Consider the following 16667-nt stretch of genomic DNA (forward strand, 5'->3'; position numbering starts at 1 on the left):
ATTCCCCAAGGGGAAAAAAAAAACAACTTCACAATGCAATCCCCAACCAGGTATTTTTTTTTCCTTCGATGTGATAACAAATATGATTAAGAGAGTTACAATATTGCCTTGTTATGTGAACTCATTGTCAAGATTTTTTTTTCTATAAATGCAAATGTCTCTGTTTGTGGACCAATACATCAACATCGTAACATATCCTAAGCGCAGAGAAGCGAATCGAAATGCTTTTCAGCGTGGGTGATCTGTTTCCTTTGAATTGATAGAGAACTATGTGTATTTGCCCAACTCGACGAGTGCAAATCTTTTAACCCCCATCATTTCCATTACGAAGTAAATGAATTCCAAGTCCGCCTACATTTCGTCAAGTTTCGTCAAGTACTCGTTGACAGCTAACAAAATATGAAAGCAATGAAGCGATCACTTAGCAATGAAGCATCGGCATGTACATTTTAACTGTGTAATTATTTAGTGCAAAGTATGACGAACTACTGCACAGTCGTCGGAGCCAGACATTTGGCATAGCGGTCGTGCTGTACTGAAGTCTCACGTTTCTCGCAACAACATCGCCGAACATTTTTAAGACTGTGTCAAGACTAAATAATGACGTTGTTAAAATAGTTTCCATTTGGTTTCGCGCGGTATTGCCCACTTTCTTTTCATACCTAGACCATTTACGGAACTGTTGGGCATAATATATTACTGCTGACTCTGAGACGTATTGCAAGCTCATGAAGATGGTGCGGTGCAAGTTTGGACTTAAATTGAAAGACCCTGGGGCTTTAGCCCGATCACAGGTAAATGGGTTGATAGTTTTGATAGACACAGCATTGATTGGTGCCATGCAAAGAGGTTCTATATGTAATAGAGTGCCCGCCGCCATTAGCAAATACCGGTCGAGAAGTCGAGCATTCACGAAGGTACCACACGTATACCTATCACTCTCACTTGTGCTGACACGATTAACTTTGTTTTGGGACCCAAAATATCTCAAGTACTATGATGAGGCACTTAATGAATAACCATTGAATATTTGTGCTTACCGTCAGTGAGTGATTACCTACTGGCTAATAAACCGGTGTCACAAACAGCAAACATATAAGACAGAATCGCACATAATTAGCTGTCTATATGTGTACCATGCACTAATTATATGCAAACAACTTTAAATCCTCCAAGGTGATAGTGTACTGTATCCAATAGTGTTTTTGCAGTCCTTCCTGCTGTCTGTGCCTTGAGTTATGCGCATGGTCTGGACTCAAGACATGCATTGTGTGTGTGTGTGTGTGTGTGTGTGTGTGTGTGTGTTGGAATTTGAAAAAATGTGGTTTGGTGTGTACGTGTGTGTACGCGAATGTGTGTGTTTGTAGTGGGTGTGTGTGGGAGTGTGTGTTGCATGTGTGTGGGAGTGTGTGTTGTATGTGTGTCTGATGTTTCTAAGTGACATATATAATGTGAAATCAGTACTCCATACCAAAGAGTATACACTGTACCTTTCTGCAATCTTTATTGAAGTATGAATGCATGTTTGGCAATTTTGGCTTCATGTTAAGGCACATAATATTATTTGACACATTAGAGCAAGTCCTTTTTTCATCAAAACACGTATACTGTGTTGAGAATGTATCTCTCTTATAAAATCCGGAGGCATATGGACAAGTATTGATTTTCCTTGAAATTAGAATGATTTTTCCAACCCAACCCCATCTTCGAAGCTGTACTTTACGTGTATTACTACGCGTCTACGCGTCTTAGCAGGTAAGGCGCAAGTACGGAAGTCGCCAACATCCGTGTCCGGCCGCAGAAAATTCTCCTGCGTGCTGGGAAATCCCTACTCGCAACACGCCCTCGCAGCTTACCCGGAAAGGTGTGACAGGACCTTTAGACCGTTCGATGACCAAACTGGTCATTTTTATCATATTACTATACATATAGTTGGATTTGACTTAGGCAATGTTGACAATATAATCATAAACATAATAAAAACGCATTTTCCATGAATGCATATACCGTGTATTGAGTAGTATGCTTATGTTTAAATGTTTTTAGGTCAGGAAATCAACTATAATAACTATTAAGATATGTTTCTGTTATGTTCTTTTAAGGATACATTTTTCAAATCTTTTAATCTCCTCAATGTATTGTATGTGACAGCAACTAATCAGAGGCCATCGCAACGGCATGCCTTGTAACATACATTGGGCATGCGTATGCATTATCACAGGCCGTAAGAACCTTCCGCACGTTATGATAAACACTCTCACGTTAACTGATAAACACTCTCACGTTAACCTTTAATAATAGCTTTATGCAGTTTTTGAAATTCAAAGCAACAAAAAGTCAAAGCCCTATTACCTCCCACCTCCCAGGAGTCTTTCAACGGACAGAGCTTTCAAAGCACTTTTTTTCAAAAATGCTACTATTGTGAATGCCATCTCCTCGATAGAACAATATTTCTATATGTTACGACGGATGATTTTGTACCAGAAACTTCCAGAAATTAAGGAATATTCTTCTTTTCTTACAAATAACATGTTTGGAATTGCTATTTATGGGTTTTGAAAGAAAATACTCAATTATCATAATGTACAAACTATTTATATAGGCCAATATGTATGCATTTTGTGAATAATCAATCAGATTGTGTATTTATATGCTAAAAGAAATAACATGCTTTACATGGTTCAGGAATGTGAAATCAAAATATTCTTTGTATATTTTCGGAGGTTTACCTTTTTTTTTCAAGAGCCTGTCTAGACGTTTGTAAAAAAAAAAAAAAAAAAATATTACTTGATAGATATGACAATAAATAGATATCATAAACGCCAGATTAAGAGCTTCGGGTTGTTTCGATGTAAATTCATTTCTGAAAATATATACATTATATAAAGTATTAAATATCTGTTCTTCCTAGTTTTACGCTAGCTTCGATTTCACACTGATCGCTATACCCCGCATTCAGGTGGCCGAAAATTACCCAATGACAGATTGATTCTGGTAGAAGCAAATTATAGCACAAACCCGACTCCAGATAAAAATTGTCCTTAATTATATTATTACTTACTTGGCACCACTTCAACGCATGAGTACAACTGATGATGAAATAACTCTTACTCTTTACAATACCAGAACAAAATAAAATACGAATCAATTTTCTGCAAATTGATCCTGGTATAGTGACAATTACCACACAGCAATACTCTAAGTTGATGGGTTTTTATTCAAATCACTATGGCGCAGGCCATGACTCTGAAAACAAATGACGTCTCTCTTATTATTGAAATGTAGCCTTGAAGTCATTATACTGATCACTACCTTGAATGAGAGTATTTGCACAAAGCCGTGGTAATGTCCGATACTCTTATGCTCAACTTTGCACACATAAAACGGGTAATACACAGGCATGAACCTTGATCAGTCTATTTGCCCAAACCTTCTTAGCAAACTACGTCTACGACGACAAGCGTAATGAAATTGTGTCTCGTAAACTGGGTGATTTTCTTGTGCAGCACGATTTTGCTATAATGGTACTCGTGTGTCAAACCTTGAATTTATAGTCAGTCAAGCAATTTTACGGGAAACGTTACTTCGTTAAATTTTCTGAGAGTGGAGATGTTTGAAATAGAGATATCCATTAAGATAGAATATCGAAACGAATATTTTGAATTTGAGCGAAAGTGATTTTTGTTTAGAGGTAGCTCTCTTCTCTATCCCTCTCTTTGTTTTTCTCTCTCTCTCTCTCTCTATGTATATATATATATTATGTGTGTGTGTGTGTGTGTGTATGTGTGTGTGTGTTTGTGTGTGTGTGTGCACGCGGGTGAAGGGTGTATCAAAATAGGAATATAATGTATCATAGATGGTACAGCAAATATTGAAAGGAAAAGATCTTCAACAAGAATCTTTGACATATCTAACAATTTTATTTCTTTTAAGGTTGTCTTTTCATTTCTTTATTTATCCGAATATACGTCATGTTTTGAATTAATTCCAGGTTGACAACAAGAGTAATGGTGTAATGGTGTGAGCTGGTACGAGACTTCAGTCGTAAAGTCATTGTAAACTAATAAATCAAAAAATAATGTCGTTTCACCGCATGACAATGAAGAATTTCCACAATCAATTTTCAGCAGGAATGTATGGAAAACGTTTCTACTCGCTTTTCTTTATGTTTAAAGAATCATTATTTTGTGTTAAAGTCCGTTTTGGGTGTGTGCGTGTGTGCACATCGTGACATGAGTATAACTGAGGGCGTGTGTGCATACACATGGTTATCAATAAACATGCAGCCGTTGAAATTAAATTTGTCTGCAAACAAATTCAAAGTCTTTTATCTATTTGTTTTTTAATCTAAACATTTCAGTGGCCAATACCGACATACGTCTACATTGTCTACCGATCCCTCTTCATGATTTACCTAGTCATATGGGACACCCTGAATGTTTGTTTGGGGATAGCCTCTCTCGGTGCCCGCCAGCTGCTCTACCTCACCAACTGGTCTTTTCATGTCCTCACTCTTTACGGGATCGTGGGGGCTCTTTCCTCCGCCGTCTACTGCTACAGACTACAAAGCTCACTTGTTCTTCCTCGACGATCTTCGACACGAGGAAAGGAGGGAATCCAGAACGATGCATTCGGTGGGTTGGATTCTTTCCACTGCTCATGAATAGCCCAAACAAAATATATAAGAGCAAAATCAAAGTAAAATCAAACACTTAGTGGTATTCTATTTCTCAAAAGAAGAGAGTAGTGCGCCGAGAACGCGATTTTCCGTTTCCTTTTCCACCCCTGTATTTCATGTTCATCTTTTTCTTAAATGAGTCGGGACGGCTGATGTCATCGAAAAAAAAATAATTCTCTCACGACTGTCACACAGAACCCAGTAAGCTCTGTACTATCCAACTGTAGGACCTACACCTTCTGTATTCAGTACTTTAAAAAAATGAGTACTACATGTTATCGGTCTATTGACATAATAATTCAGCCATCAGGGTTTGATTAGTACTGCTCAGTAATAAGGGGTTATATGCAGATACAAAATGACACCTGTATTACGACTGACGCAACGTACTGGTTCTGAAAAAAAAAACCAACAACAACAAAAACGCATGATTATGCCCAAGAGGTATACCTCCTTGATTATGCACAATCTACTTACGTTGGCATGAACTGACAGAAGTGAAAAAAATGAACCAACACAATGCCACGTCAGAACCCTGATAGCAGAGACACGTCAGAACGACGTCTGTTTCACGTCAGCGCTGTCTTCAGAAAGACGTCGTAAGCTGTCGACAAAATTACGTCATCTTGCTCAAATGGAAGACGTAAAAAGACGTCATATTTAGACGTCTTTCTGACGTCTAATATGTCGTCTTAACGACGTAAATAAACAAAGATAATGGACGTCATTTAAACGTCTTAGACTGACGTCAAAATGTATCTGTAATCTGTAATGTATCTTTAATCCAAAGAAAGCTACTTTACCCGTTATTAACCAAATTCAAGATCTTTTCATTTAGATGGAACATCGAGCATCACATCAGAGTTATACACTGACGAGTTTTATAAGATGCAAATTCATAGGAAACTGACATGATATATCATTGCACGTTTGAATGATGATATTTTGGCAATACATAGTGATCTAGCTCCATACCAAGCCTGGGGAAAAGTACGGAACCTTACATGAGCAATGTTGCAGTTGTTGTTGTTGTTTTTTTTCTTTGTATACCGATAACTCGACGGGCGCCTAGCAGCGCAATGTTTGCATCTTCCATGCAATTGGTGTGTGTGTCTATGTGCGTGTGTGTGTGTGTTCGTGTGGGTGTTGTGTGTTTATGTACTTGTGTGTTTGTGTGTTTATGTGCTTGTGTGTTTTGGATAAGGTAGGTGTGCAGCATACAGTTATTTGCAAAAGTCTTGTGCATGCTAAAAAAGTAATAATAATCAAGATTTATTCTGAAAGAAAATAAAAGTAGGGCAAAAAAGCGAGGTCGTTGTTCACAACTTAAAAATGACATCAAAATCACGTCCATTTTATTTGATTATTTTCGTCAAAAAGGCGACTTTAGGACGTCTTTCTTGTTTTCTTTACAAATATACGTTAGAAAGGCATGAATTGACGTGCAAACAACGTGTAAATGACGCTGTTCTGACGTGACATCTTGTCTTTAAAATGGTAATTTACACGTCATTAAGAGTTCTCTATATGACCACCAAATATGACATCTTTTGGACTACTTCTACACTTGAACTACACGTCAGAACGACGTCTACTTCACGTCAGCGCTGTCGTCAGAAAGACGTAAACGGTCGACAAAAATACGTCATATTGCTCAAATGGAAGACGTAAAAAATTCGTCCATCAGAAAGACGTTTGATATGTCGTCTTAACGACGTGAATAAACAAAGATAATGGACGTCATTTAAACGTCTTAGACTGACGTAAAAATATCGTATCTTTGTTCAAATGGAAGACGTCAAATAGACGTCATACTTGTGACGTCTGTCTGACGTCTAGGTGGTCTGACAAAGACGTCTTAAGCAATGACGTTTAGATTAGTACTTGAAAGACAAAATATCACGTCAGAATAACATCATAAACATGTCGTTCACACGTAATTTACACGTCATTAAGAATTCTCTATAATATGACCACCAAATATGACGTCTTTTGGACTACTTGAGCAAAAATACGACATATTTCACGTTAGATCAAAACATCTATATGACGTCCATTTTGTTTATTTTTGAAAAAAAGACGTTTTTTGACGTTAGATCTTGTCTTTATATTAGAAATTTACACGTCTTTACGGAGTCATTGTATAAGCACCACGATGTCAGAAAGACGTCACAAATATGACGTCTTTTAGATGTCTTCCATATGAACAGAAATGCGATTTTTTTTTTACGTCAGCTTATTAGACGTCTAAATGGCGTCGATCTTCTGTGATTATGCCAAAAAGACGACTATAATGACTTCAAATTGACGTCATTCTGACGTGTCTCTAGTATCAGGGAATACGTCGCTAGGATGACGTGAAAAACACCTTAAAGAGCAACGCAAATTTGACGTCATTTATTCGATGTTAATATGACGTCATAAATATGTCCTGAATTGACGTAAATTTTACGTCAAGTAATACGTTAATTACATGACGTCGTAAGTACGTCGCAAAACTGACGTAAACTTTATATTATCAATTAGTCGCTAATCTAATGTCAAAAATACGTTGCAAAGCGACGTAAATTTTACGGCAGTTATACGGCGTTAATATGACGTGAAGAATACACGCAAAACTGACCTAAATTTTACGTCTTCTGTACGTCGCTTATATGACGTCATAAATACGTCGCAAAACTAACGTAGATTTCACGTTATCAATACGTCGCCTATATGACGTCAGGAATTCGTCGCAAAACAAAGTAAAATTGGCGTTATTATTACGTCGTTTTCATGACGTGCTAAATACGTCGCAAAGCAACTTAGATCTTAAGTCATTAATACGTCGTTAATTTGACGTGAAAAATACGTAGCAAAATTGACGTGAATTTTACGCCATTAATACGTCACTAACAATTGGTAAAACACATGACGGAAATCTGACGTAAACTTTACGTCATTACGAGGTCCCTAACATGACGTGATAAATACGTTGCAAAAAGACGTTGAAATTACGTCATTTTCTGGTCATTCTATGACGTGCGACCAGTTTTACCAGTTGCGACCAAATTAAGACGTCTTTTCGACGTCAGTCTGCTATGTGGGAAGCCATTTGAACATTTAAGTATATCTGTATTGGAAAGTATGATATGTCCTTGGCAGACGATAGAGTATTGCATAGCTTCATAGCCTCATGTTCCATTCTTCTCTCTCTTTTTTGCGTTTCGATTCTTCCTGTATCACAGTATCATCAGATGATGACGTCATCAAGATGGCGTCCAGGCAGGGAGGAGGATCCATGGAGGTTGACGAAGATATTGACGTTGAAGGCAAGCCCTCCACACGAGCCAGCAGTGACCAAGGTACCTCCAAACAAGCACCCGATCCACTCACTCCCTGGTACCTCAAGTTGTCATGGGCACTGTTTAATATCAATGTCATGATAGCCCCCTTGGTGACGGTCGTCTACTGGTCAGTGCTGCACGACTACAGTCCACCAGAAGAGGGGGAAGTGAGAAACCCGCTGGATGTCGGACTCAACGTCAACGTGCACGCCATGAACGGTATCCTCATCATTTTAGATCTGTTCGTCTCTGCCCATCCCATAAGGATCGTTCACTGGATCTATGGGCTTGCCTACGGTTTAGTCTATGGCATATTCACAGTCATTTATTGGGCTGCGGGAGGAGTAAATTCCTGGGGAGAAACAGCAATCTATCCTATCCTGGACTGGGGAGAAATACCAGGGCTTACCTGCGCCTACGCGGTGGGACTCCTGCTGGTTTTAGGCGTGATTCAGTGCATAGCGTACGCACTGTATCGACTGAGACTGTACATCTCCGTGAAATGTTGCCACAAGCGCAAATCCGTGGAAATTTCAACAAAGTAGGATTAGATTAACATCAGGGTGTATGAATAACAGCCAAGTTTTTCAGTGTCGAAAGTTTCTCGAGTTCCGTCTGAAACATGCTTGCTTTGCTTTTCTTCAGATAGCGTCTTGAGAACAGTCTACCCGGATATCATTACCCAGCTGTTACCCTGCTTCCGGTCAGGTGAAAGTTACACATAATATCACATGCAGGCCTACATTACTCGGACGTTACCCCGACTTTGTAGAGTAGATGATGGTTTTCATTGTTTGGTCATCGTCCGGACTTTATTACGCCTTTTTTAGGCCAGTAAAGACGAAGTTTCGGTGTTGAATTAATTGACACATTTCTGGAGATAGACATGATTTATTCCTCACAAGGAAGTAATAAGTAACTTTCGAGTTGGCTTATGTGCACACAGGAACAAAATTAAAAACGGAATTAACCAAAATATACTCTCTAAAAAAATCGAGTGAAAATATTCACTCTTAAAGGAGTGAATACAAAAAAGAGTGAATTTAGAGTGAAATCGGAGTGAATTTTGAGTGAAATCGGAGTGAATTTTGAGTGAAAACGTTCATTTTCACTAGTTTTAGAGTGACCTCAGGGATCACTCCAAAATCTTCGAGTGATCCCTGAGGACACTCCAAAATGAGTGAAAATGAACGTTTTCACTCAAAATTCACTCCAATTTCACTCTAAATTCACTCTTTTTTGTATTCACTCCTTTAAGAGTGAATATTTTCACTCGATTTTTTTAGAGAGTACATGTGAATTGAGTGAATGCATCAATATTAGGAGAACACATCAGTGAAAGTTTGAGGAAAATCGGGCAATCGGTTGAAAAAGTTATGAATTTTTGAAATTTGGTGACGAGACCACTAGATCAGAAGACTACTACAGATCATGACATCACATATGGACTACCATATAGAGAAGTATAAAGAAAATCCCACAAAATATCATTCCATATATGAAAAGTACACATTCCCTGAACTTGTTACTGACAAATGCCAAGGGCAATATTATATATAAAGAGGTAAGTCTATATAGTGCTTTTTCATTATGCTAGAAAAGTGAGAAAAAAAAAATGTTTAATTTTCTTTATATTATTCCTCATATGGTAGTCCATATGTGATGTCATGATCCGTAGTAGTCGTCTGATCCTGCCGTCTCTTCACCAAAACTTCAAAAATTCATAACTTTTGAACGGATTGCCCGATTTTCCTCAAGCTTTCAATGATGTATTTTACTAATATTGCTCCATTCACTCAACCAACATGTATTTTGGGGGTTACTTTCCTTTTAATGACCTTTCTCTTTTAGCTGGGCACTTTTCTCGTGTTCATATCAAAATGATGCACAAAGATTGGAAGTTCAAATAAAGAATGAACTTGCTTAGTCCAGGCGACCAGAATGGGGAAGTGTCCGTTTCATTATTTTGCATTGAATGTGTTAACAAATTCCCCTATTAATATCATAAAATGCAAGGCTTGCTGTCTGGTGGATGCGGTGGCAAGCACCATCACAATGCCCGCATAGATACTTATCTCAGTGATCAAGCACACACACACACACACACACACACACACACACACACACATGTCTGTTGGTAGAGATGACCTTTTCTGCTCATGCGCAAAGGGGAACTCCGAACTGGCGAGTACAAAGAAACTGATCAGAAGAAGAAAACCTGATCGCAACGTCAGTCTTGTTTCCTTTGTATCCTTTCTGTCTTTTAAGGCCCGAATTCACGAAGGTGGTACAAACGAAACCATGGTTTAAACCATGGACAAAAACCATGGAGCGCCAAGTGTCACATGGAATATTTCGTTACGAAATCAGTCATTTCGTCGATGAAATTATTTATTTTGTAACGAAATGACAACATTTTGTAGCTAAATGAACATTTCGTCCACGAAATGATAATTTCGTGGACGAAACGGTCATTTTATTGACGAAATGACCAATTTTGTAACGAAATATTCCATGCGACACTTGGCGCTCCGTGGTTTTTGTCCATGGTTTAAACCATGGTTTCATTTGTACCACCTTCGTGAATTCGGGCCTAAGAGTTCAGAATGAGTTCTAAGATATACCCTGATCCCACGTGTAATAACTATTCTTTAATTCGTTAATTGCAACCTAATCCTTCTAGTTTTCACTAGCTACAGAAACATCAACATTTTGAAGGAACTCTGCAGATAAGAAAAAAAAAAGTCGTTTAAAGCAATGACAAACAGATCATTTACAATTTTGTAGCCTTTTCAATCTCCAAGTCCTCAGCAGTGAGTCAGCTGTACATCAATTACTTATACAATACACATTGATCAATGGAAAAATGTCAGATAAAAAGCCATGCAATATTCCGATGAAAATAAAAAAGATACTTTGCCTTTAATTTTTTTTAAAATAAAATGCTGAATGTATAATTTGTGGTAACTACAATACAATAACTAACCATGTTAAAGTTTGATTTTGTACATAGAGTAATGGTATTGTAATAATAATATTATGCTTCTGTCACAATCCAACTCATAATAAGAAAGTTGTGGAATTTCAAGTTTCAGATCTATTTCTTATATTACGAGGTAGTGGTAGTAGATGCAGTTATGAGATAATTATGTCGTAACCTCTGAAGTCACGACCTTAAAACCTTATTGTGTAGCGTGAGGAGAGAGAAGGGTTGCCCGATTGATCGACCTTTATTTGCTATGTCCACAGGGGTATGTGTTGCGACAAAGATTGTCGCCCCGTCGAAGATTGTCGCCCCGTCATAAATTGTCGTCTGGCGACAATCTCTGATGAGGGCTGGCGGCAAAGATTGTCGTCCGCCCTCGAAGCACGTTTTGCTGGGTAATACGTGTATCGTTCTTGACATAGTCATTGAAATATCAACACATAATTTACATGGCTACATCCATGCAAACATGCCATGTAAAAAGTCATGGTGAGGTTTAAAGGAAGTGTGTATGTGCGCGCGCACATGATAATTAAGTGTCCGTTTTTGTGTGTGTGTGCGTGTGTGCGTATGTGTGTGTGTTAGTGTTAGTGTAGATGGAAAAATGTGTTTATTATGTCAGCGTATGTGTTTCGGCTGAGCGTGTGGAGGGATAAGCTGTTGCTGGCATAAACGTTATATTGATTTTATCAGCAGCTTTGAGTTTGATGAGTTTGTTTGACGGATTTGTATGAATTCGGAGTGGTGCTTGCGTGCGGGCGGATGCTGCTTTTATGCATACGGTCCATTATGTCTTATGTATCAACATTGGGAAGTCGTTTCATCAGGAAGGAAGGTGGTATCGGTTCGGGTGTGTGTATGTGTGTGTGTGTGTGTGTGTGTGTGTGTGTGATGTGTGGGTTACATTTCGTTATTGCGAAGGTTCGTTATTCCGAAGGCTCTTTAGTCTGAAGGTTCGTTATTCTGAAGGTTCGTTATTCCGAATTTCATTTTCGGATCAACGAACCTTCGGAATAACGAACCTTCGGAATAACGTCATTTTAATGTTCGGATTAACGAACCCTTTTTCATTTTCGGATTAACAAACCTCTAGGTAAGGGGAATTTGTGTGTTTCGGATAAATGAACCTTCGGAAAAACGAACCTTCGGAATAACGAACCTTCGGAATAACGAACAGCACCCGTGTGTGTGTATGTGTGTGGGTGTGTGTATGTATGTGGGTTGGTGAATGTGGGTGTGGGATGATTTAGGTTTTGGTTAATCGGGGGTTGGTGGGATGGGAACTTGATTTGAAGAAGGATAGTTATAAATGGTATGACAGATTTTGGTAGGATTTAATATTTATGATAGATGTAGATTTGTTTCGGGTGGGGGGGGTGGTCGGGTTGTTTTATGACTGATTTCATTCTGGATTTGTATAATGTATTTGTGTTCTTTTTATGTATATGCCCTTGTAAGTAAGAAGGTGTTACATGATCCAAACCAATATATTCAAGGGACATAGGTTTGGTACATATCAAAACTTTCTCGTGAAGAAATTGTTAGTGCATAGGGTTGGTCTATAATCGAGTTATCTATGTTGAAGTGATATTATTTGTAGTATAAATTGACAAACGGATTTGTTTGTGTTTCGAATTGCACTTGTAATGTTTTTGTTCATTTTACACTCAGAATGGGTCGATTTATGAATGATTTGAATGAAATCAATAAATATCAAGGAAAAACAAAAAAGTGTTGAGGTGGTTTATTTGCATTGTGAGGATTTGTTTGAGTGTTTGTTGGTGTTTGTTTGTAATACGTATGTATTGGCGGTGTGTATATGGCAGTTCGTTTGTGCTAAAATCAACTGAACTAACGATTGACAAATTATTTACGGCGTGTCGAAATTATTCGCTTATGCATAAAGCATGCCAAACTTATTCTGGGACAAAGAATAGTGGTACGGACGATCGTCATCCCTAATGGTACGTAAACTCCCGAACGACCGAAGTTTGTGCATGCAATTGCGCAATGCCAGACTCGATGCTATATCCACAAACTTGTGGGACAATGCTGCCACTGAGACACGTGTGTGTGTGTGCGTGTGTGTGTACGCATCATACACAAACATTGTGACCGCGAGCTGCGGTGATTGGAGGAGAGAGGCTAAGACGCGTGGCTCTTTTGGCCTCTCTTCATGCGCATGCGCACTGAGAGTGTGCGTCCATTCGGAAGCTCTCGTGGCTTGCTCGGACTTGGACAGCCATTCTATGTAGTCTAGAGCGTTGTTCGCTGACCCATTGAGCCAGCGCTATTCTCATTCGGGGTCACTACATTTGATACAGAATGGGGGAGGCAGCGTGTTGCGTTCGTCTCTGTGCCGCACAAACCACTCGCCACGATTGTACACGTTGAAGGCATTTTCATTGCCACAGTAGTGCCTGCAGCAGCAGATTTATGTGGTAAGACTTTCTTTCCAGTTTGATTAATATTTAATTAGAATGTTCGTTTAGGGTAATTTTAATTAAAACGTACGAACGGTCGCACACAACACACATACGTAGGGCCTACGTAGCCCACGAACACCAAACCCCTCAGATGTACACTCATGCAGGCACAAAACTGCGCCCACAAACACGCATCACTACACACCCTTTGATATACACATACGCCACTATATACCCACATACACACGTATGCATACAGGCACACGTATACACACAGACAAACAAACCACTACCACTATACAACCACCACACATGCACAGTTTCTACATATTGTATTATTATACTCCAAACACACACACACACACAGCTATACGCAAACGCATACACAAGTCACTTATTGTACGCACCTACAAATCACACACAGCACATACCATGCAGCCCCCAACACACACACACACACACACACACACACACCCACACATACGCATAACTTACCAGTCATACCCATCCCACCAAAGCAAAACACCGGAGCAACCACCCCGACCCGGGGGCGACAATTTTTGACGGGACGACAATTATGTCGAAACAATTTTTTTTTTTTTTTTTTTTTGCCATCATAAATTGTCGCCATCGAGGTCAAAAACTGGGAACTGCACAAGCGTCGAAGATTGTCGCCAGACGACACTTTATGACGAGGCGACAATCTTTGTCGCAACAGGTATGTTCGAAAAAAAAAAATGCCTGTCACTGAATAATTATGTGCATTGAAACTTACGCCCATCTGTAACGTTCGACTCCGGTCGACATTCTTTGGCTGTGTGTGTACTTACATAGAGATTAGTGATAAAGCAACACACATGTTACGGTGATTCTCGCATATACATTTATGTTGGGTCAGCCTTCCCGTAGCACGAATTCCCACGCTACGTGACCGGGTCATCAATACAGTTTTTATCTAAAGTTACTTTTAACACGTCATTAAATCAATAAAATCAGAGTTATGGTATTAAGTATAAACTTTATTTTGCGGAACAGTGACATTTATCATTATATCTCAAACATATATAAAGTAGACAATGTGATCGCCCCACCACTCTTTTATTTATTGTTAAAAATTGGTTATCAAATGTTTACATCTGTAAAATGATTTAATAACAAGTAAATTATGAAAAATTTCATTCATTTGTCTCCCTCTGAACAATAATGTATTTGCTATAGATCACAACTGCTGATCTATTATTTCATTTCATTTATTTCATTTCATTTATTTATTTCATTTTCATTTTCATTTTTTTTCTTTCAACAAAACATAACGTAAAGTAGATCAAAAATGCAATCATAAGCATATATATATATATATTACATAGTATGACAATCAATGGTAATCAACAAACATACAAAGATATGCACACAAACTGGAATTACAAAGTTATGTTTGAAAGGTAAAAAATGAGAACTGAGGTCCACTAAAAAGCATTGCTTGTAGATCATGGACCACTCTAAAATATCTTCAAAATACTTATTGCAATTACAAGTACATAATACATAATACAGAAAATAAGACAAAATGAAACAAACAACAAAGACACAACAACATGACATGACTAAACTGAGGAGGATATGATTGAAAGGAATGGGGCAAAACGAAATTAAAGGAAGGAAAGAAGAAGGAGATAGAGAGAATGCCTACACGCTGGACAGAGAAACGGAAAAGGGGATTGAGGAGGTATTTCGGACAGCTGGTGATTGCACGCAGCTGTGGAAAAGTTGAGGAAAATTAAAATGCCGAATTTCATTAATTTGCCATTTTTCATTGTAAGAGGATGAATTCAATAACTGATGATGAACCTTATGTTTGCTGTAACCTATATAGGTAATGAACATAAATATCTCAGCCAGAATTTAACAAAAGAGATTTCAATTTTCGCTTAAAAGAATATAACGATGGAGAACTTTTTATTTCAGAACTTAATGAATTCCAAAATTTAGGGCCGGTGTATCTGTATTCTGAGCTAATAAAGTTCTGAAAAGGGGTAGATGAAACTCATTAGATCGCCTAGTAGGATAATCATGAAAACATTGATTTCGTGGAAACATTGAATTAAAAATATTGGGGAGAGCATTTGTGTTGTAGTTGAACATGAATTGACCTAGTTGAAAAAGAAACAAATCTTTAATTTTTAAAATCTTGTATTTGATGAATAATGAATCTGAATGGAAACGTGGCGGAAACTCCAGAGATAATACGAAGTACTTTTTTCTTCAATAACAATAATTTATCTAATAAGATTTGATGAGCGCTGCCCCATACTAAATTCCGTAATTAAGACAAGGTAATATTAAGGAAAAATACAATGTTAACAAAGAAGACGAAGGAATGTGAAACTTAAGTCTATTAATAATACCAATATTACGTGAAATTATTTTACTTATATTAGTAATATGAGGCCTCCACGAAAGTTTATCATCCACTGTAATACCAAGAAATTTTGTATCGGATACACGTTCTAACCGAGTATCGTCAAAAATAATATCTGTGCTTAATATTTCTAAGGATTTACTAAAAAGCATATACTTAGTTTTCTGAAGATTAAGAGATAATTTACTGGCTCTTATCCACTGAGTCACTTTTTTCAATTCATAGTTGACGGTATCTATGAGAGTAACTGGGTTTTGATGAGAAAAGAAAACATTTGAATCGTCAGCAAAAAATATAAATGAGAGTATATCAGATGATTTACAGAAGTCATTAATATAAACAATAAAAAGTAAAGGACCTAATATACTACCCTGAGGGACGCCACATTTAATGACTTTAAAACTTGAGCTAATCTCGTTCAGAGATACATATTGTTTTCGGTTTTGCAGGTATCTCCTGAACCACTCCAAGGCCTTCCCCCGTATGCCGTAATGAGACAATTTATGGATTAAAATTTCATGATTGATTGTATCGAAGGGCTTGGAGAAGTCCAGGAAGATACCAACAAGATGTAAATGATTATCTATAGTATGAGCGGCACTATCAATAAAGTTCAAAAAAGCGTGGATGGTGCTATGTTTCTGACGAAACCCAAACTGAGAATTTGTAAAAACATTATGAGAATTAAAGAAATTAATTGTTCTTGTAAAAATTAATTTTTCTAAAATTTTGGATAAGGATGAAAGTAAAGAAATGGGTCTATAATTACTTATATCAAGATCATCTCCTTTTTTTAATAAAGGGACAACCTTGGCAATTTTCATTTGATCAG

General features: G+C 37.8%; 1 protein-coding gene across 1 annotated transcript; it reads left to right on the forward strand.

Moving 5' to 3' along the window:
• Positions 1-734: 734 nt before the first annotated feature.
• On the forward strand, positions 735-8549 carry LOC140227784 (protein rolling stone-like). The gene is made up of 3 exons (XM_072308181.1): positions 735-794; positions 4361-4634; positions 7906-8549. Exons 1-3 carry the CDS (start codon positions 735-737, stop codon positions 8547-8549), a joined length of 978 nt encoding a protein of 325 aa, XP_072164282.1.
• The last annotated feature ends 8118 nt before the right edge of the window (positions 8550-16667 follow it).

The sequence above is a fragment of the Diadema setosum genome, chromosome 4 (genome assembly GCF_964275005.1).
Source record: "Diadema setosum chromosome 4, eeDiaSeto1, whole genome shotgun sequence".
Classification (NCBI taxonomy): domain Eukaryota; kingdom Metazoa; phylum Echinodermata; class Echinoidea; order Diadematoida; family Diadematidae; genus Diadema; species Diadema setosum.